We start from the raw sequence: 25,028 nt of genomic DNA on the forward strand, positions 1-25,028 counted from the left end.
GGAGTTAACTTTAGTTTACTCATCTACGAAAAAACTGTATTTGATGACGTAAAAAAGTGCACGGGTCTACGAGGTGCACCCCAATTTAACTAGGACATATCCAGGCAAGAAAAAGCAAGATATCCGCGCATTAAAGTATGTAATAGATGCCCAACTTTGAAAATAGGTCTCAGGGTGACTTTTCTGGGATATTTTTTTTTTTAAAAAGTGCATTTTATATGCCATTAAATATCATGAATATTTCTAGGAAATAAGAAAGGAAAAGGTGATGGTGTAGCGACTGAAAAGTTAGAATAATTGTTTAAAAAAAAAGAATAACACTGACTAAATCTGGTCGTGAATATTGTACTTTGGGTTTGCCCATTACTCTGAATCAACCAGGTTTTGTGCTTTGTAAAGTGATTTCTTTCATAACCAGTTCTCCGTCGGTTACAGTGATCAGTGATCCATTTGATCCGATCAACGGAACAAGCAGCGCTTGAAATTAACTTCCAAGTGGTTGAGCACTCCACAGATGCGCGTACCCTTCATGAAGGTCTCAGGGAGATTCGGCGTGATACAGATTGCGATAAGGCTAACCCTGTTTGAGACACAGGTACTACTCATTTCTGTCAGCTGAGTGGACTGGAGCAAAGTGAAATAAAGTGTCTTGCTCAAGGACACAACAAACCAGAAGGTATCGAACTCACGGCATAACGATCGTGAGCCAAATAGCCTAACCACTAAGCCACGCACCTCCACAACAGTAAAGAATACCCCCCCCCCCCCCGTCGACTCGGATAAGTATTTCGGCCCTTTACTGCTAACCCTTTAAGGGGCCTGGGCTGCATCCAGGTTGTGGCTCCCGGCTGTCCTTCTGCAGACACTTTCCAGCCTCTTGGATATCGGAGATTTGTGCATTGGAACCGCTTGGAGATTTCATTTAGTTGGAACTCCTCACTGTTGTTGACTCCGCTTTCAAATTTATACTTGAAGAAGAAATAGCATTTGGTTGCTATGGTAGCAGTGGAATAAGCCAATGCTGCTGCTACAATGATTCACTTAGAGTTACTTCCCTTAGCGTTAAAATACAAAAATATTCTTTTCTCCTCTAGGCTCAAGGCCCGAAATTTTGGTGGGTGGGGCCATTAAATTAGATTGACCCAGTACTTAATCTATTGACCCCATAAAGTTGAAAGGCAAAGTCAACCTCGGCGGAATTTGAACTCAGAACCTAAACATTTCGCCCGGCAAGCTAACGTTTCTGCCAGCTCACCGCCTTAAAATACAAAAACATTGCGTTCAAATGGAAGCAGTATTAATATCAAATAGCAACCTTTATATCCAACTAAATGTAGATTTATTATAAGCATGCCGAATATGGCAGTAGTCACCTTGAGAGGTCCTTTCATATAGACTGACAGATCTAAGAGCACAAGGAACTTTCATAGCAAATACTGCTGTATTCAGTGCTCTGGTTGTATATCCACGTCAAGTAGGATATAAAGATAACTCTTTGATATTATTAGTAACAAGACTTACCATGATAGGTTTAGAACCAGCTTGCTGTGCTTTGATAATCAACTGTTTGCCATTGGTAAATACCAGTTGTTTGGAGTCTGGGGCCCAAGCCAATGAATAAATAGGGGCACCTGACAAAAAATATATAAGTAGAAGCAACAATAATAAATATAAAACACTTTACTTTTACACTGCACTCAATGTCTCTATGTTACTCGGGTAGCAGTTACAAGGAGGAGCTGTAAAGTACCTGGCTTTAAGGGTGTTATAAATGGCCTGGTTGGAAGCCCAGACTTCTGAGGTCTTTTACAGGTCTTAGAAAAACTGAAGGATTGCTGCAATAAGTGTGTGAATCTGAGAAGGGAATATCTGGCAAGGTTTCTACAGCTGGATGCCCTTCCTAACGCCAACCACTCCAAGAGTGTAGTGGGTGCTTTTTATGTGCCACCAGCACAGGAGCCAGTCGACTGGGACTAGCATCAACCATGCTCAAATAGTACTTTTTACATGCCACCAGCACAGGCACCAGTCAGGCGGTACTGACATCAGCCATGACAATGATTTCACTTGACTAAACCGGTCTTCTCAAACACTGTATATTGCCCAATGATTGAATGGCACTCTTAAATGGGCCAGTTATGTGATACATATACACACAGTTTCTGTCTACTAAATCCACACACAAGGCATTGGTCAGCCCTGTGACAATAGTAGAAGACATTTACCCAAAGCAATGGAATTGAACCAGAAACCATGTGGTCAGAAAGCAAAGATCTTAACTATGCACAAGCCACACCTGCTTTTCAGAATAATACAAAAGAAGGAGGCAACTTACTGTTCTGAACTAAAGTAGATCTTAACATCCTTTGCTTTGACCAAATTTTCACTTGTCCATCTTCTCCAGCTGGAATATAAAACAGATATTAATTAATATGGTTTGAACAAAGTGCTTAGCATCATTCCTTTCGGCTCTTTAAATTCCGAGTCCAAATTCCTCCAAGTTCAATTTTTGCCTTTCATCCTTATACTATCGGGTTTGATAATATAAGTACCATTCGAGTACAGAAATCAATGTAACCAACTTGCCCCCTCCCCTCAAATTTGAAACCAAATTTAGATCTACCAAAATTCCAAGAGACCAAGTGTGCCACTACTGTCTTATGACTCCAGGCATTAAAATTGTAGCCATGCTTCAAGAGTGTACATCAACCCTAATATTGGTTTTATTGACCATGGAAGAACAAAAACAAAGTGGACCTGAGCAGGATTTGAACCCAGATCATAATAGAATGTAACTAAATGCAGTATGGTATTTTCTTCAATGCTAGCATGGCCAAATGGTTAAGAAGTTTCTTTTCAGCATTGAATGTTCACCATCCCATTTCCAGTTTGCCATCACCCCTTCTTTCCTTATTCATATGTTGTGACGGGGAAAAACACAAGAGTATTATTATAGTAGATTCTTTCATTCACTCATCCAACTTAGATGGTAAAAAGTTAAGAGATTATTTATTATGATAGAACTGAGACCATTTTACCATTTTGGAAAAGTGCACCAAATAAAGCATTGCACCTTGTATCACCTTAATTAGTCACCTGATGAGAGAATTTCTAATCAGCTTTTCGGCGACATCAATCAGAACCAGAACTGCACTGGTTAAAAGACCAGCACATTAATCACTTAATTAGAAAGTCTGCTGATTGACTTAGTCCATCCCTGACATTGTGTGATGTGTTAAAGAGCAAAAGCAAAAAATAAAACAAACACACCTGTTCTAATTATCTCGCAAAGGTAGAACAGGTAGAGAAAACAGTGGAAGTGACTCAGTTATAAAATGATGAGTTAACAGATGAATAGGTGATTCATAATGCTGCAATTAAATCTGCTAATGACTTACATTGCTAATCAAAATATGCTTTAATATGTCTCGTTGTCAGTTGTCAAAATCTTTAGAATGTCAGCTAAAATGCTCTGGTGATATTTCGGTACCTCAGTGAGCTGGCAGAGTCGTTAGCATTCTAGGCGTCATTTTGTCCATCTTTACATTCCGAGTTCAAATTCTACTGAGGTCAACTTTGCCTTACATTCTTTTAGGAGGGTCAATAAAATAAATACCAGTTATGTACTGGAGTTGATGTAATTGACTTACTCCCTCTTCTGAAATTGCTGGTTTTGTGCCAAAATTTGAAACCAATATTTCGATACCTCACTTGATGTTTTGAGTTCAAGTTTCAATGGGCATTAACTTTGTCTGTCTGTCATCCTTCTGAGCACTATAAAATTAAGTACCAGTTAACTAATGGGGGAGCCTATTTTGATCAATCGCCTTTACTCTTCCCAAAAATTTCTGACCTTGTAACTCAATTAGAAATCAATATTTATTGATGATGATGATGACGATAATAACGATGATGATAACGATGGACAATGATGATGATGACGATGGTGATGATGATGATGACAATAATGATGATGATGATGATGAAGATTATAATGATAATCATGATGATGACAATGATGACAATGGGGATGATGATGAAAACGCTGCTAACGACGATGATAATGATGACGATGGTGATGATGATGATGGTGATGGTGATAACGATGATGTATAAATAACCAAATGCTGATTAGTTCAAAGCACACACTCACCTGTAGCAAAATCTTCTCCGTTATGTGACCAGCTTCCACAAAGAATGGCACCCTTGTGGGCCTCAATGCTTTTTTCTAGGCGACCAGACTTGCTAATATAATGGATTTTACCTGAAACAAGTTCATAGAATTTACATAAATGGTGTTTGATTATGGTTTATATATTTAAACACCAGCATTGGTTGTCAAGCGATGTTGGGGGGGGGGGACAAACACAAACACACACATATATAGATATATATAACACAAATAATAAATGAGTATATGCATATATACGTACATGTATGTACAAACTTACATCTACCTGTATATATAGATGCATATCTGGGTACAGGACATTGCAAACAAAACGTAGACAAAATGATAAACAAGTACAGAAAACACACAGGCCACATAGAGAACACGGCGGGCTTCTTTCAGTTTCCGTCTACCAAATTCATTCACAGGGCTTTGGTCGGCCCGAGGCTTTAGTAGAAGGCACTTCCCCAAGGTGGGACTGAACCCAGAACCATGTGGTTGGTAAGCAAGCTACTTACCACACAGCCACTCCTGCTCATATCTGCTTAACTCTTTAGCATTCAGATTTCTCTGTCAAATGTGATGCTTATTTAGTCACAGTGTTCCGAATTGATCATGTATTATCTTGTAACACTGATGTGATTGTATATTTTTAGAACGATATTCAAGACCAGATGTGAGGATGCGGATGTAGCTAGTTTGAACATAAGACAGGTGTAATATTCAGGCCAGATATAGCTGGTTTGGATGCTAACGAGTTAACACAGGTGTCTGTGGCAGTACAACAATACTACAATGGTTATCAAAAGTAAGACATCTAATTCTCTTGTTCAATACACAGAAGACTATCTTCAGACATAATCTTGTCATCAGGGGTGACTTTATTAAGCAAGTCTAAACATTTTTTTTCCTAAATAATGTCTCGCAATCTCTTCTCATCGTTCTTTTATGCATTTTATTTTATTCGATAGCTTCTAGCTTTATTCTTGGTTCCTACAAAGAAAATATATTTTTAAAAAAAAACCCACCAACAACACAGACTACTTTTTTTCCGTTTGTTTTTTTTTTTACAACATCCTTGTGCATACTTTAAACTCTATAATTCTGTTTCTTCCTTAATTTTTTTTTTGTTTTTTTTTTTTCTTCTTACCATCATTATTATCTCCCAATGTTACATGTGTGATCTATTTTATGTTGCATATTTAACTTTGCAGTTCTATCCAATATGTAGAAACCACACTACTAGAAAAATAACAATGTAGAAAATAAAGAAATTCTATTATATTCTCCATTTCTCATTACAGAAAAAGAAAAAAGAGAGAAATCCTAACAACATCGGTAACTGTCTACCATACGACAACTATTATTATTATTATCATTATTACTATCATTATTCTTACTATTCCTATTTCTATTATTATTATTATTATTATTATTACTATTATTACTATCATTATTCTTACTATTCCTATTTCTATTATTATTATTATTATTTCTATTATTATTATTATTATTATTATTATTACTATCATTATTATTACTATTCCTATTATTATTATTATTACTATTCCTATTTCTATTATTATTATTATTACTTTTGTTATTATTATTACTATCACTATCATTATTATTATCATTATTGCTACTATTGCCATTTTTATCACTATTACTGTTATTATTTTTACTATAACCATTGTTACTATTACTATTGTCATTATTATTATTATTAGTAGTAGTAGTATTACCATTGTTATTATTTTTACTATAGCTATTACTACTATTATCATTACCATTATTATTATTATTATTATTACTATTATTTGACTTGGTATCACATTTCCAACTGATTTGTCACAATCATTTCTCCAGTTATATCATTTCTATTGCTGCCATAAATGAATAAATAAATAAATAAAGATGCTTTCTTTTCTTCGTTCTTCTTTGTTCTTCTTCTCTCCGGAGAACTAAAACATTTCTTTAGTACCGTTGATATCTGGTGTAAAAGTTCTTAGTTGCAACATTCTTTGAGAATATTAATTATCCAAATACCATGCCAGTGTACCATTTTAACCAAATACACTCAGCTTCTGCACAACTAACTACCAACTGGTTGCGCACAGCTCCGCATCGGGTATGTTGTGGCACACTGGTGTGCCACAAGACGATGTTAGCTGTGCCGCAGTGTAACCCAAATATAATTTTTTCCTCTATACTTTTAGTTATGTTTTTAGTTCAGGTGTGCCACCAAATTCAGGAAAATAATATAAGTGTGCCACAAGTGAAAAACAATTGCAGAGTACTGTTCTAGAGGACACTTAAAGTACGACCTCTCCCAAGAATACTGATTGGATAGCCATCTTGATGCAAAGCTGTTTGTTTGGTTTTTTTTCCATTATTCTTTTCTTTATGGCCATCTTGAAGAATAGTGTGGACTGTGTCTATGATATTGTTTGCATGGTCTCCAAGACTGGTATCAGTGATAAAGGGAAGGAGAGGCCATGACTCATGGGGAGCAGTGCCACGAGGCATCGAATTACCCCTCGAGACTGAAACCATGTGAACTGATGGTGGTGAACCTTTCCTGCAGTCAGTTGATGACGGTGAGTCACCATCTCACCCTTGTAAGCCAACGCATTTACATCTGACTGAACTGGAGCAGATTGAAATGAAGCGTTTTTCCCAAGAACACAACACACAGCTGACCTGGGAATTGAAACCCACGATATCACAATCATGAGTGCAACACCCTAACCACTAGGCCAGATGCCTCCCACATATACACCAGTACAAGTCAATTAATTATTTCATTCTTTTAAAACAATAAATGTTTATGGCTGGATGGGTGGTGAACACAAGTGTTCATAGTTTATGTTCCTATTTCAAAGCAAAACATCATTTTAAAAAATCACCAATAATTACAATGACTTCTGATATCAAGTTAATTATCAGAAAAAACAAAACCAAAACAGAACAGAAGAAACAAAAAAAAAATAAACAAGCAACAATCAAACCAGGCAGAAGCTAAATTTGAACCATTGCATTACAATTTGAAATCTTCCAGTAAACAAGCGACAACACCAAAAAGGTTATTGTGACATCTGAAGAAGAAGAAGAAGAAGAAGAGGAGGAGGAGGTGGTGGTTTTAGAAGAAACCTTACTTATTCAATTGTATTCATCCATTCCTTGATATTTCTAGTCACTATTCTAGTAGAATCGACAAGAAAAAAAAAAAAGATAGAAAAAAAAAAAAAAAGCACAGACCAATAGCACTGCAGCAGTGCAATAAATGTTCAGTTTTTTTAAAAAAAACATTAGAAAAATTGAAACTCTTTTTTTTTATATATATATATATATTCCTTTTTTTGTGAGGAGAAATTAGTGTTTTCTTAGAAATGATCCATTTTACTGGGTAACATCTGATTGCAAAAGACAAACAAATAAATAATGCATGTGTATGTACATGCATGTGGGGTGTTCATGTATGCTTCTAATATACATGTGTGTGTGTATGTAAGTTATATTTCATATATGCATGTCTATGTGCATATATTATATTTTATACATGTGTGTCTGTGTTTGTGTGTGTGTGTGTGTGTGTGTAGTCTATTGGATTGGTTTGGAGGAAGTGGAATATGCTGATGGCCTTTGCAGGCCAGCCAAGACTGATTAGATCAATGCGCAGGTATATATTATATGTGTGTGTATCTAAACACACATAAACACACACATACAAATGTGAATGCATGTGTAAATGTGTGTGTGAATGCATGCGCATGCGTGTCTGTGTACTCAGAGTGTTGTGGTTCATTAGTGCATTTAAAAGCCATGAAGAGAACATGACACCCAAGTTATTCTTTCTTGTAGAGAAATACAGAAATACTTTCTGGAAGAAGCTTTTTAAATTGTTGCCGTTGACAGACTTGTCGATGGAATAATAATAAAAAAAATATATATATATATATAATATATGTACAGAAGGAAAAAAAAAAAACCCAAAAAACACAACCAGACTTCATTAAATTCATCTCAAGTGACCAAACGAAATGACGATGACGATGATGGTGGCTGTGGTGGTGGTGGTGGTAATGATGGCACCAATGCAAAGTAACGGTGAAGAAGCATGCCACTGCATAAATTCAACGAAAGAAATCCTACAAAAGGAAAGCTTAAAACTAATTGCCAGCTTCAAGGTCCAACAGATCCGTTGCAAGACAACCAAAACACACACACACACATACACACGCATGCATGCATACACACGTACACACACAGAGGGGTCCGTTGACAGCTGCTGTGGCACAAGAATCGATCATATTCCGCATTCGGTGAGCTGGTTTAAATTCTGCAACATTTCCTAGTGCACTCGTAAGAATAATGCCCAGCTACGAGGAAATGATTTGGTGGAAGACGACAGATAAATATATACGAAGGGAAACTATAGAATAATAACAGAAAAAAAACAATAAATAATAATAAGAATAATAATAAGAATAATAGCTCAACTGTGTTCTTTGCTTAGTATTATTATTGTTGTGACTGTTACAATTAAATATTCATGGAGGAAAACATATACTTTATAAATTGTATGAAATAGAAAAGCTTTCCCCATAGAAATAGCAGAAAGAAATTCTGTTGTTTTTGGTTTTTTTTTTTTTTTTTGTCTTTTATCCTTCCATTATTTTCTGTCCTTAATCTACATATAAATGAAATAGGGAATGATAAAAGACAAGAATGAAAGAAAGAACGAACGAACGAACAAAAGAAAGAAAGAACAAGTTAACAAAATTCTATCGAAAAGAATCATTTCTAAATTCTTGGAAAAATTAGAAATAACATGATATAGAAATGGAATCACCATTTTCAAAACAACATTCATTTGCATTTCTTTGCTCCACAAATATTCTTCTGTATAAAGAGGCGTTTTCTTTATTTCTTCCTCTGTTTTTTTTATTATTATTATTATCAATATTTTCTATTTTATTATTATTATTTTTCTTTCTTTCTTTAGTCGAAAATGAAAATAAAGGTCTCAGAGGTTGTAACAGAAATCTTTAGAATTTAAGCATTCTAGAGATATATAACCATATATCAGTACAATAATAATAATGATGATAATAATAATAATAATAATAATAATAATCCTTTCTGCTATTGGCACAAGGCCTGGATTCTTGTGGGGAGGGGGGACAGTCGATTACATTGACCCCAGTACTTGACTGGTACTGATTTTATCAGAGCCCGAAAAGATGAAAGGCAAAGTCGACCTCGGCAGAATTTGAATCAGACAAAATACCGCTAAGCATTTCACCTGGTATGCTAATGATTCTGCCAGCTCACCTTTGATTATAGACGAGTGTGACAACCTGGGGTTAAATAACAAAGAATTATTATTTCCATTCCTTTGTAGTGTAGTGTAGTGTAATGGTAAGTATCCCCACCGGTCATGTGGGAGACCAAGGTTCCACTCCCCGCCAGGGAGGCATTATGCTTTCTTCCGACGGTACCCCAGGGTGGCCACAGTCTAACGACTGAAACAAGTAAAAGAATAGAATAAATACAGTTGGTCAGAGAGTAATGGCAGGAACCGGTAAAAGACTAAAATATTTACCATCAGTTGATGTAAGAACAAATGTATCGGAACCAACTTTCTTCCCGCTCCCGGCATCTTTTGGGGTCCATAAAAGACTGGTAGGGTAGACACCATCAGGTAACGTCACAAATTTGCTGGTTTCGTTTAGGTTTAAGTTCCATTTTAGAATTTGATGGTCATCTGCTGCTGAATAAACTTCTTCGGGAGATGTCCAACAGACGCAGCTGACAAGTTCACTATGTTGGAAGGAGTTAAGGTAGCAATAATGACAAACATTGATAAATAATAAGGCACAGGTGTGGCTATCATAAGTGCAAGCATGGCTGTGAGGTTAAGAGTCTTGTTTCCCAAACCTGTGGTACCAGGTTCAGTCCCAATTGTGCAGCACCTTGGAAAAATGCCTTCTAATATAATCTTGAGATGGTCAAAGTTTTGTGAGTGGATTTGGTAGACAGAAACTGAAAGAAGGCAGCGATCTGGCAGAAACGTTAGCACGCCGGGCGAAATGCTGAGCGGTATTTCTTCTGGCGTTATGTTCTGAGTTCAAATTCCGCCGAGGTCGACTTTGCCTTTCATCTTTTCAGGGTCGATAAATTAAGTACCAGTTATGCACTGGGGGCGATGTAATCGACTTAATCCTTTTGTCTGTCCTTATTTGTCCCCTCTCTGTTTAGCCCCTTGTGGGCGATAAAGAAATAAGGAAACAGAAAGTTTGTTATCATCACCATCATTGTCTTAGCACCTGCTTGTCCATGCCTGCATGCGTTGGATGGAGTTTATTGAGGCACATTTTCTATGGCTGGACAGACAAGTTTTCACAGAAATATTGGAAATGAATAACAATGCGTATGTTCATCTGTACTCTCGTCTTGAGATCATGAAATGGTTGTTAAATGAACATCATGGTCACTCAAGTGATGTTGTTCCTTTCCAGAAAACTGAGTCAGGCCAAGGGGAAATATTATCTTGTTTGGAAACAAGTGAGGGTGGGTGACAGGAAAGGCATCTGGCTGTAGAAAATCTGCCTCAATAAATTCTGTGCAACTCATGCAAACATGGAAAAGTGGACGTTCAAAGATGAAGCCCTGCTTAATATTGGTTTCAAATGTTTGCACAAGGCCAGCAATTTTTTGGTAGGTGAGCAGTAGATTACATCGACACCAGTACTCAGCTGGTATTTATTTTATTGAATCTGAATGGATGAATGGCAAAGTCGACCTCGGCAGAATTTGAACTCAGAACGCAAAGACAGACTAAAGACGAAACTAAGCATTTCGTTCGGCATACTAACAATTCTGCCAGGTCGCCGCCTTATAAGACCAGCTTAATATTCATAGAGGACATAATCCAAGTTTTAAGGATTCAGATGAACGATAAACATGAGTGGCAAAAGACTTTGATGTTTAATGATACAGTTGATAATCGTCACCATCATCATCGTCATTTAAACGTCCATTTTATTTCCCTGTTTGCATGGGTCAGATGGAATTCGTTGAGGCAGATTTTCTGCCCTTCCTTACCTCATAACTGAACAAGTTTAAAAAAAAAAAAACATCGAAAATAAAGAGCACCACTCGCACGACAGTGATACTCAATTACAGCTATCAGGCGATGTTAAGACAAGGTGACACACACACATACATACGTGTATGTACAACGGGGTCCTTTAAAGTTCTGCCAAATCCATTCTCAAGGATTTGGTCGACCCAAGGTATTGCGCTGAACCCAAGACCACATGGTTGGGAAGTAAACTTATTAACCACACAGCCACGCCTACTATTACACCCGTCTTCTGAAACGGGGTAATAGAATGCATCAACTTTTAATTCGTGTTTGTTTACGAACATTATAAGTACGTGTTTTGTTTTTTGCTTTGCTTTTATTTTTCAGTGTGGCAAGAAAAACACGACAGATATAAGCACTGAAAAAAACAACATGGTAACAACTTAAAGCAACGAATAACGTAGACGAAAATAAAAAATAAAATACAGATTTAAAAGCGAGAACAATTGATAAAATATGAAAAACTGTAGAACGAAGCAACAGGTTAATATTATTGTGGCTTAAAAGACCTGCCAGCAAATTATAACCTATTTTTTTAACTGCTCATTACTATATGATATATATAATATCAACTGAGACGAATTTAACGAATGTAAATTTAATTATTGACAAGTGTACATATACATGAAAACATAACTAGTATACATACATAAGTAACTTGTAAAAGTTATACAAAGTTTCAATAAAAAGTTTCTGTTTGTATAAATAAATAAAACTGTGATGTAATTAGAAAGGATATGTTTCGGTTCTTTTTGTAATGAAATCTTGAGTCTCATCTTCCTGAAATATGCCACCAAAAATAAACAGCCAAGGAGAACGTGTAAAGTTATGAGACAAAGATCGTAATTGTTTACAGTTGCCAGCCTACAACTCCATGACAACTTTATAAGATACAGTGTTGCGCATGCGCGGAAATGAGCATTTACAAAACTAGAAATTATAATATGAAAACGAATTAGTTTTTTTTTTCACTGTACTGGACTAATTATCCGGTAAGCTTGGGGACAGAAGTGTTCTGGATTTTCGGATTTTCCAGTTCTTGATAAACCTTCAGCTCTTTGACTTCGTATAAATCATTTCGATATTAAGGTATTTGTTTAAACTCACGTAACTAATTTTATTAAATATAAAATATCATTCTTTATTCTAAAATTTAGATTTATTTTCAAAATAATTTAAATTTTAGCAAACAGTAAGATAAGATAAATTTACGAAATTCTGATTTTTTTTTTTTCGAAGTACGAGGTATTTCTTTCCGTCGGGCCCGGTCCGTGTTTTTAGCCTTCCGTTGCTATAGAGACAGCTGCGCACATTTTTCGGATTGAGTAAGTCGTTTCTTATTTTTTAATCAACAATTTAGGGAATAAAGAAGCCCCGGGGTAGCCTTGTTTACTAAATAAACATACAGTACCGTCTCACATATCTAATATAAGGAGTGGAAAAACTTAATCAACTAAGAATATCCACGCAATTAGTAGCAGACTAACACACCGTCTAGGTGTTAACTTAAGGGGAGCGTCTTTCTACTAATTACATAGATAGTTTTAATTGACTCGAGTTTTTCAGCTCCCTGTATTGGATAAGTTAGACACTATAAGGTCCTTTTATTCTTCTTTTCTTTTTTTTTCTTTTCTTTGTGTTTGATGAACCGTTCAATATTTTCAGTTTCTAAGAAATTTCTGGTATTTGCCATGAGATTAGAAAAAAGGAAAGGAAAAGAGAGAAATTTACAAAGGAAAGGTTGATTGTGACTTCGAAGTGTCTGCTTACTAGTGGCCATCAGACTGTATAGAGAGAGCTGGTAAATTGAAACTTCGAAGTCACTGTTAATGGTTTTCTTGTAAAAAAATTAATAGATATAGTTCTGTACACTAAAAGGTATGAAATGATCATTTAATTTGATATTCAGCTATTTATGTATGTATAATTATATATGTATGTGTGTGTGTGTGTGTATGTATGTATATATTCTTTTACTTGTTTCAGCCATTTGACTGCGGCCATGCTGGAGCACCGCCTTTTAGTCGAAAGTATTGAAAGGGTCAACTTTGATCACTTCCAAGCAGGAAATTTGCATCATAAAAACTGGGGTGGTCAAGGGTGGATTGGCATCAAATTGGTTAAGCTGATAAGATATTAATCTACATCTTCAGCCCCAAACACCACCCTGGCTTGAATGCTAATCTATCATGTGATTTCTTGTTTTGTTTCCACAGGAGGAATTAAACTCAGCACTGCAAGTTAACGAATTACTCATCAAATCAACAAAATTGTTGTTGCATGGAGAGGTGGGTGAGAAGTGGTACCTAATTAACAGCCAGGTGAACTGAAGTTCTTCAGAGTCAAACCTTTCATTACTGTATTTCTTCTGAGATGCTCTGTGTTTCTTTCAATTAATCTTAAATATAACAAAGAATTTAGTAAAATAACTTAGTTATCATTAAGCTAGTCTTAGGAACATAAATTGTGACTAAGGTTTGGTGGAAGATTTTATTCAGAACTTTTGGAAACAAGATATTTGTACTCGGAGCCAGAGCTGATTTCAACCTGGTTGGTCTCAAAAGGGTTAAGAATTGTTTCTCTATTATATATTTTAACCCTTTTGTTACCATATTTCTGTTGGGATGCTCTGTGTTCCTTTCAATTAATTTTAACTATAACAAAGAATTTAGTAAAATAACTTAGTTATCATTAAGCTAGTGTTAGGAACATAATTTGTAACTAAGGTTTGGTGGAAGATTTTAATTCAGAACTTTTGAAAACAAGACATTTGTACTACAGAGCCAGAGGTGGTTTCAGCCAGGTTGGTATCGAAATGGTTAAGAATTGTTTCTCTATTATATATTTTAACCCTTTTGTTACCATATTTCTGTTGAGATGCTCTGTGTTTCAGGGAAATATTTGAGATCGAAATAAGGAATTATTATGGAAAAGGAGGAGACAGGGAAATAAGAGAATGAAAGTAGAAATAAAATATATAAAGATATTGTAGATGCAGTTCCATTATTTCAGGAAGTGGTAAAAAAAGTTTCCTGTACATGGTATGTAAGTTTCAATAGCAGTTCATGTTTAGTTATTTCAAAGAATACATGTACCAAGTTACATGGTGACCTCACTGGTGCTGGTGTCACATAATATTTATAGGCGTGTCTGTATTGTAAGAAGTTCACTTCTCAATCTCATGGTTCTGGGTTCACTCCCACAGTATGGTACCTGGGGCACATGTCTTCTACTATGGCCTTCAGCTGCCTAAAGCCTTGAGTGGATTGGTAGATGGAAACTGAAAGAAGCCCTTCATATATAGATGTGTCTGTGTTTGTTCCCACCACTGCTTGACAACTGGTGTTGGTGTGTTTACATCCTTGTAACTTAGCAGTTCAGCCAAAGAGACTGATAGCATAAGTAAGTACCAGGCTGTAAAAAAGAATAAATATTGACGCGATTCATTCGACTAAAATTTCTTCAAGGCAGTGCCCCAGCATGGCCGCAGTGTAATGACAGAAACAGGTGAGAGATACAAACACACACACAATGGGCTTCTTTCAGTTTCCATCTGCAAAATCCACTCACAAAGCTTTGGTCAGCTCGAGGCCATAGTAAGATACACTTATCCAAGGCGGTAACGCAGCTTGGAACTGAACCTGGAACCATGAGATTGGAAAGCAAGCTTTTCATCGGCACAGCCATGCCGGCGCCTTCATTTCAATTTTCCTCTCCTTTTTATCTTTTCCCAGAAATGAAGCGTTCAAGAGAAGAATCAACCTATTCACTCAAGTGCTACCTCATGTAACAATCAGTGTTAAGATCTACTTTACAAGAAAATATATCACAGCAGGAAATTGGTAAAATATAAAAATGGACTTTCAGAACAATTTATGAGAAAGTTTTTCAATAAAACACAATGGAGGAAAGACAAGTATGTGAGATTTTATTATTATTATCATCATCATCATCACTATCATCATCATTATTATTATTATCATTATTATTATCATCATCATCCTCATCATTATTGTTATCATTATTATTATTATTTCTACTGTTGCATACTATGTATGCATCTCTTTGTTTTATTGTATACTGTATATCCTATATATATATATATATATGTGTGTGTGTGTGTGTGTGTATATATATATTTATATACACACACACACACACATATATATATACATATGTGTGTGTGTGTATGTTAAACGATGATGATGGTGATATATCTATGTATATATATATACATTTTTAAAAATCATTTCATTATATGTAACCCCTCCCCCACCCACTTTATGTCTGTCTTTGTATTGTCCCTTCGCCCTCATGGCAAATAAAAGAAATCATTATTGTTATTATTATTATTATTATTATTTTAATCTGTTGTCTTTTCTTTTCGCTTATCATTTTTTTTTCCTTCTCTTTTCGTTTTCTATTGTGTTCGTTTTTATTGTTTTTTGTTTAGTTTTTATATTTTGTTTGGTTTTATTGTTTTTTTGTTTCTTTTTGTTCTTTTGATTCTTTTGTTGTTGTTGTTGCTCCGGTCTTGAAGAACACTTTAAACAAGAACATTATAATACGATGCAAATAGCTAATGGGAGAAGCTCTAAGTGGTTGTGGTTGTGGTTAGTCACTCTGCTAGAAACAACAGCCAAACCTACTTCAAATTACACCCCAATACTCTTTCAAATAAAGAAAAGACAGTGACAAGCATGGCTGTGTTTTAAGAAGTTATATATATTTGTAGTGCACCCCTTGTCGATGGCATGCAGAAAGCACCCGCTGCCACTTTTGGAATGTTTGGCATTAAGAAGTGCATCCAACCGTAGAAACCAAGTCAAACCAGACTGGGACCTGGTGCAGCTCTGCTCAAACCGTCCAACCCAAGCCAGGACTGATAACAGATGGTGGTGGTGATTTTCTATGCTTGCAAGAGTGAAGCAAAATCTATTGTGGCTGATTATCTACAGCTGGATACTCTTCCAGTCACAAACCCTCACCTGTTTCCTGTTCAGGTAATATTTCCTCATGACTGGATACGCTTTCAAAGAAGATTGGAAACAAAGGACACTGCTTGTATGACAGTGATACTCATTTACAACTTATCACACAATATTAAGGCAAGGAGACAGTAACACAAACACACACACACACACACACACACAAATGCATATATATGATGAGCTTCTTTCAGTTTCCGTCTACCAAATCAACTCAAAAGGCTTTGGTTGGCTTGAGGCTATAGTAGAAGACACTTGCCCAAGGTGCCATGCAATGGGACTGAACCTTGAACCATATGGTTGGGAATCAGTGATAGGGAGAAAATTCTGACACACATGCACACATATATATATATGTCTGTATATGGATGGGCTTCTTTCAGTTTCTGTCTACCAAATCCACTCACAAGGCTTTGGTCAGCTCAAGGTTAGGATAAAAGTCACTTACACATGGTGTCACACAGCGGGACTGAACCCAGAACCATGTGGTCAGGAGGCAAACTACTTACCACACAGCTACCCCTACACCTGTTTCTGAGTGAGAAAAACTCAAAACCACACAGGTGAGTTTATCAATAAGCCACAAAGCCGAAATAAATCTTTTGTGTACAGATCTGCATTTGCCATGCAAAGTGCACCACTTTGGCCTGCTGTGATTTATTTATTTGTTCTGTGTTTTTATCTTTTTTTTTTTTTACATGCAACAGATAATAAAAGCGGTTCAAACGATAGAAAGAGCCTGGTTATCCAGCAGGGACCGGAAGATTTTCATGCTTTTGAAGCATGCCATTTGCGCTGCGGTACGTAGAGATAAGTTCCTTCTTTTTTTGATCTTCTCACTTGATTTGGTCACTGGATTGCGACCATGCCTGACCACTGCTCTGAAGGGGTTTTAGGTGCAAAAAATATTGACGCCACCCCAGTACTTGTTTTTTTTTCTTTGTTTTAAGCCTTCTGCTAATTCCATTGGCCTCTATTGCTGAACTACTAAGTTATGCGGATACAAACAAACAAACACCGGTTGTCAAGTGGTGGTGGCAGCGATGGCAGTAGTGGAAGTGGACAAGATGGACACACACACACACACACCTTGGGCCAACAAAATCCTTGTGAGTGAATTTGATAGTCAGAAACTGAAAGAAGCTCGTTGTATATATGTGTACATATATATATATATATATATATATATATATGTTTGTGTCTGTGCTTGTCCCCCCAATATTGCTTGACAACCAATACTGGTGTGTTTATGTCCCTGTAACTTAGCGGTTCAGCAAAGGAGATTAATAGAATGAGTACTAGGCTGACAAAGAATAAGTTCTGGGGTTGATTTGCTCGACTAAAGGCGGTGGCCACAGTCAAATGACTGAAACAAGTAAAAGAGTAAAGAGTATACATACATATATATATATATATATATATATATATATATATATATATATATATTTATATATTATATGATGGGCTGAGGGTCTTCTTTCAGTTCCTGTCTATCAAATCCATCCACAAGGTTTTGGTCAGCCTGAAACTATAATAGAAGACACTTACTCAAGAGTGCTGCTCAGTGAGACTGAACTCAGAACAATGTGGATGCTGGTTTTTCTATTCAATATGTATTTTGTTTTCCAGGCATACTAGCATGGGTTGTTTGCTTCTGCAAATTCTAATATTGGTTTAAAATTTTGGCACAAAGCCAAATTTGGGGTAGGGGGTAAGTTGATTACATTGATCCCACCAGTATTCAACTGGTATTCATTTTATCGAAAGGATGAAAAGCAAGTTCGACCTTGGTAGAATCTGACCTCAGAATATTAAAGCGGACGAAATGCTGCTGAGCATTTTGCCTGGCATGCTAACGATTCTACCAGCTTGTTGCCTTAGAGGAGGCAAATATTAACATGTAGCATTTTTTCCTTTTGTAGGAACATTGCATCACAAGTGTTTTTCTTCAGACCATCTCACCACATGAAGCTGAATTACTCCAGGATCCAACAATGTCAGCCTATGTTCGACTGAGGTAATGCATACATACATACATATATCATCATCATTATTTAACATCCGTCTTCCATGCTGGCACGGGTGGGACCGTTTGACAGGAGTCAGCCAGGTAGAAGCCTGCACCAGACTTCTGTAACTGTTTTGGCAGGATTTTTACAGCCGGATGCCCTTTCTAACACAAACCACTCAGCAGAGTGGACTATATATATATATATATATATATATATATATATATATATATATATGGAGATGTACTTGCATGGCAAGTGACCTGATCTGAGATCATGTGCTGGAACGAAAACAATTGCAGCATGGGAGGTGTTTATAAACCATTTAAGAAACACACAAAAACCGTTAGATTAACTTCAACATTGCAGCCTGGTGCAGCCTCCTGGCTCGCCAGTCCTCAGTCAAACAGCCCAACCCATGCCAGCATGGAAAATGGATGTTAAAAGACGACGACGATGTACATAAATACTTGGTCTGTTGATGTATCACCCAAATCTTTTCTTGGACAGCTCTTTGCCATTTTCAATGCAGAAGCCATATTTCTTGGTCTTAGATTATCAGACAGCTGGCTAAAAATGATGATAAACTTTAACTTCTGTCATCTGCATATCAAAGAGCTTATAATTAATGTCTCCTTTTCAACTCATATCCTTCCCTAGGCCAACCATTCCAAAGTATTTTTCAATGAATCATGGTGCTAGAATGTGTAGGTTGGTAGACTAAATTATTGCCTAGCTTAATCTGACCACCTGGTGCCATTACCTGTGTCCAGTTTGTTAAAAGAATTCATAACCACTGTTTTAGACAGATCTAATTAGCTACAGAGGGTATTTTATAATTATTAACAGACCAATGACTCATCAGTGATGTTTATTAAACTTAAATCTTGTTGAAATTTCATCCAGGTTCGGTGGAAGCAGTTTCCCTCCATTGGTATATTTCAAGATTTTCCTCCACCAAAACGGCCCAGTTATCAAATATCTCAGTGGGAAAACAATGATGTCTCCAACGGCAACTGAGGTAAAATAAAATGAAATATGAAGAAAAAGTATTGTAACTTTTCATTTGTTTCTTCTTTTTTTTTTGAAGTCATGTGATGCACCAATGGCCAGTTTGACCCTAACTCAGAGCTTACTAGTTCGTATTTTGTCCAACACCACTGAGCTCAGTTTCAGGCCCCGGTTTAAATACTTAACTCTTTTTGCTAGCTGTAAACAGGTAGCATAGGCTCAGTTAACCTTTAGCACACTGCATTTTCTCTACATTTGTTTCCCCTGCCACTACAGGCAAGTAAACTCATATGGTGTTACCACAGGGGAGAAAACTCATATGGTAACATGATCCACCTACAGTGTGCTAAAGGTTAAGTTTACTACTGTAATCAGTAGAAACACTCAATAATTGGTTCAAATTTTGTGGGGAACAGGTGTAATCGACTTAATCCTTTTGTCTGTCCTTGTTTGTCCCCTCTGTGTTTAGCTCCTTGTGGGCAATAAAGAAATAAGGAAACAAAAAGAAGCTTGTTATCATCACCACCAAAATTTCAGGCTTTGTGTCTATAGTAGAAAGGATTATCATTATCATCATCATCATTATTATTATCACTATCATCATCATCATTATTATTATTATTATCACTATCATCATTATTATTATTATTATATTATTATTATCATCATCATCAAGGTGGGTGAGCTGGCAGAATTGTTAGCACGCTGGACAAGATGCTTAGCAATACTCCACCTGCCGATACGTTTTTGAGTTCAAATTCCACTGACGTCTACTTTGCCTTTCATCCTTTTGGGGTTGATAAATTAAGTACCAGTGAAAGACTGGGGGTCAATGTAATCAACTAATCTCCTCCCACCAAAATTTCAGGCCTTGTGCCTTCAGCAGAAAGAATTATTATTATCATTATTATTATTACTATTATTATTATTATTATTAGTAGTAGTAGTAGTAGTAGTAGTAGTAGTAGCAGTAAATGAAACATTGTATTTACAGGCCAATGAAGACTGCCTTAAAATGAAGGGCCCTCGATTATTCTTTGAGCAACTCCTGTACGACCAAGTGCAACATCACTGCAAGAAGACAACAGATTTTGTTGACGTTGTGACACTGAAAGATTACATGCAGGTAAGAAATGCTAAACGGTTAAGGCCAATATTCAGACGGTTCCTAGTCCTTCGTGTGAGCTAACTTTTTCTCAGCTACATCTTTAACCGATATTGTTTCCAACACCATTCACTGTTCGCCATTACATCAAAATGTTACTAACCAAAATGGGACACAAAATGGAATCTTCAAGTTTAGCCCCAACACACTGTATCGTGATGGAGTAATGATGGTCATCAGGATTTTAGTGGTGGCGGAGGTGGTCTTGTCTGGAGCAAGGCGGTCATTGACCATTGTATGAAATTCTGATTTAAATAAAACTCTGATATAACAGTTTATAATTCAATCTTTGTCTTTCTATTTCAGTACCTGGCCCATATCGATGAAACGCCTGCTAAATATGGTGGCAAATGTAACTACTGGAGACTTCTTTCTCTAAATGGTACCAAAATTTAGTTTATTCCAGAGAGAAAATTAAATTTATTCCTTGATATACATTTAAGAAAATATTGATTTTTTTTTCCCTTCTTTCTGTCTTTCTTTCTTATTTTGCTTGGAGATAAAGTTGCTCAACAAATGATTTGATAGGAAATTTTGTGGTCCACTTTAAATGACAAAAGATTGATCATGCAATCATCTTCTAGATTTGAAATTTCAATGATGTCATTGTTTATATTCAGTATGACATTGCAGAGAAGGTGTGAGAGGCCAGATCTGGCCAGTTTCAGCATAAAACAGGTTGAATATTTGTGCTGGTTATGGCTGGTTTAAATGCTATACAAAGTTAACAGTCTTTCTTTGTTTTCCAATGACCATTATGTATCTTCCACTCTGTAATTGAAATAATTTTTCTTGTCTTTTTAATGTAGACGTTCCACGCCATATCATCTTCTACGATATTGTTGAGTTTTTGTACAGTGGCAAAGTTTCTCCAGATATCCAACACCATCTCTCAAATCTTCTGGTGAAACCAGTTAATCCCAAAATCCAAATGTTACACCTTAATATCATCTCAGCTTTGAAGTAAGAGTTTCAAAAAATTTACCATAAAAATTTCAACTGTGTTTCTCTTCTGCGAATGATATTATTTTTAATGCAGTAGACACTGCTAAACTGAATGGTTCTGCTCATGTGTCGAAACCATAATGATACCTGCTTGGATAGCTGATGATGAGAACGCTCGTATATTATGCATATATTTCTTGTATCTTAGTCTTGATATTCTGTGACTCAATGGTTAGGGTGTCGGGCTCACAATCATGAGGTAGTGAGTTCGATTTCCAGATCAGGTTGTGTTCTTGAGCAAGACACTTTATTTCACGTTGCTCACGAACTGATTAGATTTTAGGATCAATCCAGTATCGGACAAAGATTTTGGATTATTTTTCCTGTTTATTTCACTTCATTTTTGGGAGCAGTCGGGTTCATTTCAGATATTCTCATTTTAAAAATCATCTCAAGCTAATCGTTGAGCAGAAGTTGGTGTTGCCAAGATGGAAGTTTGAACTCTCTGAGCCAAAGGTGGAGGGATTGTTTTCAGTTGTGTTTGTTTGGTAGGTGGTGATGGTGGTGATGATGATGATGATGGTGATAACAATGAGACTAATGATGAGGAGGAAGACAGTGGTGATGATGGTGATGATGATGATAATGATAACGATGATGATGATGTTGATGTTGAATGATTCCTTAGTTTTTTTCCAGCAAATATTACAGCCTCTGTTTCATTTACTCTGACTGCAGATCATCAATTTCATATCCGTTAGAACGACTCATGAGATGTCCTGAAATAAGGGGCAATAAAACGAAGCGTCGGTCCAGACGAGCGGTCAAGAAGGTGTCCAGAATGAGGCAACTCTATCAACAAGAAAGAAATGTAAATAGCTTTCGCTTATATTTATATATTGATATATATATACATATATATAGATGTGTATGTGTGTGTGTGTGTGTGTGGAGGTGCAATGGCCCAGTGGTTAGGGCAGCAGACTCGCGGTCATAGGATCGCAGTTTCGATTTCCAGACGGGGCGTTGTGAGTGTTTATTGAGCAAAAACACCTAAAGCTCCACGAGGCTCTGGCAGTGGGTGGCGGCGAACCATGCTGTACTCTTTCACCACAAGTGGTGGTGATGATGATGATGGTGGTGGTGCTGATGGTGATGATGATGGTGGTGGTGGTGCTGATGGTGATGAAAGTAGTGATGATGATAATAATGATGATGGTGATGCAGAAGATGATAGCATTGATGGTGGTGGTGGTGGTGGTGGTGGCAGTGGTTGTGATGACGAGGTAGTGGTGGTGATGACTATGATGATGACAATAATGATACTGATGACAATGGTGGTGGTAGTGGTGGCGAGAGTGGCTGTGGTTGCAGTGGTGATGATGGTGGTGGTGGTGGTCGCGATGATGAGGATAATGATGGTGATGGTGGTGGTGGTGGTCGCGATGATGAGGATAATGATGGTGGTGGTGGTGGTGGTGGTTGTGATTGTTTTTGTTATTTATTTACCATAGTTTTTCCTTTTTTTTTTTTTTTTACATTTTTACACTCTAGAGGCTGTCTGATGATTCCACACCGAAAACGCCTGAAAACAGCATTTCACTGAAACCCTTTCCTGGATGTGAACCCGTTGACGACGACGACAACAGCATCATATTCGCATCAAACACTAGCGACTTTGCTTCTGCCACTGTTCACAACGACGTTTTGACCTTCGATCAAAATGACGACTTTGACGATGAAGCACTTCAGCTCTACGAATGGACGCAACACTTGTCTCTGGACAACATCTTCATCAGCCCACAGCTCAAACTTTAAACATTGAAACCAACCCACCCTGCCATTATTCCTTCATCTCTCTTGCTCACGTTGTATTGTTCTTCCATATTTGATGACTGGGTTCAAACACGGCGCTCTCATTTGTTTCATACCGTAAGTGGACCCTGAGAAATTTCTTTCTCCCACTTTCGTTTCTTAAACATAACCGATTTTAATTCTTAAAATCATTTCATAGATTTTATGTATTATAAATTTCTCCCTTGGATTTTTTAGATTTTTAAAGTAGTTTTGTATAGAAACACTTTTCCTGGTGGTGTCTGAACTCCTTCTTCGTGCGAGTTGCACCATGGTGATTCTTCTCTAAGTTATTAAAATATATATATATATATATATATATATATATATATATATATATATATAAAAATAGATATATGTATCATGATCTATCTATATATATATATATATATATATATATATATATATATATATATATAATATATAGATAGATAAATACATACATACATATATATATATATATACATATATATATATATATACATACATATGTGTATATATCTATATCTATATATATACATATATTTTTTAAAAATGGGGAAGGCTGGTTTATGGGAGTACCTGTTTAGGTTTCCCGTCCATAAAGGGTTTAGCTTTATAGCATATCATCAGGTCCCAAAAACCTGTTGGACCATGGTCCTTCCCCATCTTGGAATGTGCTTCTTTCAGATTTACGTTTTTTACAAACGACATATATATATATATATATATATCAACATCATCTATATATATGTATATGTAGATAGACAGACAGACAGACAGAAAGATAAACAGACATATAAGTATCAAGCTTAAAAAAAAAGGCACAGATGAATGTGCCTGGTGTACCCTTATCAGATGGGGTAGTCATGTTGGTTATATTGGGTTTCATATATTTTTAACCCAGTGTCCCTTTGATGGCATGCACTGCTTTCTCTCTCTCAATAATAATAATATTAATAATAATAATAACACTTATATAAATGTGTATTAGATGTATATTGATAATTAGGACTTAAAAACAAGATTAAAATATTAAAATTGTTGCTGTATGTAATCATTAAATGAATAAATGGGTTTTTTTTACGTTAAATGTCTTTTTATATTGTTAATTCATTATGATTGGAAGTAAGCAATCAAGGGACAGGTGCCATAGATTGTTCCATACCTCAGAGCATGAAAAAATATTTCTGAAAGTCATGGGTGCTGTGGTGTTTTTTTTTTTTGTTTTATTTTTTGTATTATTATTATTTCATAAGTATGTCCTCGGGTAACAGAGATATTGAATTCAAAATGATGGACAAAGTTTTTGGTGGGAAGACAACGGATAATCTTATAGACTTCTACCAAGTCATGTGTATGTGTGTGTGTTTCCCCCTCCCCAACCGCTTGACAACCGGTGTTGGTTTGTTTACATTCCCCATAATCTAGCATTCACCTATAGACAGTGATAGCATAAGTGGCTTTGACTACAACCTTTCAAGGCAGTGTCCCAGCATGGCCACAGTCCATTGACTGAAATGAACAAAAGATAAGAGATACTGAAGGTGGATGGGGTGATTCAGACAAGCCACAGACAGGGTTGTACAGATCAGATCATTGTAGCTGAACACTACCAAAGACTGAGACAGCCTCTGTCCCTAAAGCCTGCCTGTTTCTCTTGCCACCCCCCTGGAGTGACACCTTTTCCATTTTGTCAATAAGACCCAAAGGTGTCAGGTAATGCTGAGTAAGTGTTATGGACAGACTATAG

The 25,028-nt window shown here is 36.4% G+C and overlaps 2 protein-coding genes across 4 annotated transcripts in view; one reads left to right on the forward strand and one right to left on the reverse strand.

Annotated features, from left to right (window-relative positions):
• LOC106881077 (intraflagellar transport protein 80 homolog) overlaps positions 1-12,228 on the reverse strand; it is a 297,928-nt gene extending 285,700 nt beyond the window's left edge. Inside the window, exons 1-5 of the mRNA XM_089337528.1 lie at positions 12,061-12,228; positions 9,780-9,998; positions 4,154-4,264; positions 2,336-2,404; positions 1,522-1,631 (exon numbers count right to left, since the gene is read on the reverse strand). Of these exons, the coding sequence (XP_089193654.1) occupies positions 1,522-1,631; positions 2,336-2,404; positions 4,154-4,264; positions 9,780-9,998; positions 12,061-12,100 (549 nt within the window). The 5' untranslated portion in view covers positions 12,101-12,228. The remainder of the gene's footprint in view (positions 1-1,521; positions 1,632-2,335; positions 2,405-4,153; positions 4,265-9,779; positions 9,999-12,060) is intronic.
• A 344-nt stretch (positions 12,229-12,572) lies between these two features.
• Positions 12,573-24,368, forward strand: LOC106882955 (uncharacterized protein CXorf58). 3 transcript variants are annotated; one of them, XM_089337537.1, is made up of 11 exons: positions 12,573-12,649; positions 13,541-13,645; positions 15,059-15,240; positions 17,020-17,112; positions 18,235-18,329; positions 19,228-19,342; positions 20,327-20,458; positions 20,804-20,879; positions 21,307-21,460; positions 22,181-22,313; positions 22,997-24,368. In XM_089337537.1, exons 3-11 carry the CDS (start codon positions 15,226-15,228, stop codon positions 23,258-23,260), a joined length of 1,077 nt encoding a protein of 358 aa, XP_089193663.1. In that variant the 5' UTR covers positions 12,573-12,649; positions 13,541-13,645; positions 15,059-15,225; the 3' UTR covers positions 23,261-24,368. The 3 variants fall into 3 exon arrangements, with proteins under 3 accessions (XP_089193663.1, XP_089193664.1, XP_089193665.1); XM_089337538.1 differs by having other exon boundaries at positions 12,574-12,649; positions 13,541-13,612; XM_089337539.1 differs by lacking the exon at positions 13,541-13,645 and having other exon boundaries at positions 12,606-12,649.
• The last annotated feature ends 660 nt before the right edge of the window (positions 24,369-25,028 follow it).

Source organism: Octopus bimaculoides, chromosome 19 (assembly GCF_046866305.1).
Source record: "Octopus bimaculoides isolate indiv1 chromosome 19, ASM4686630v1, whole genome shotgun sequence".
Taxonomy (NCBI): domain Eukaryota; kingdom Metazoa; phylum Mollusca; class Cephalopoda; order Octopoda; family Octopodidae; genus Octopus; species Octopus bimaculoides.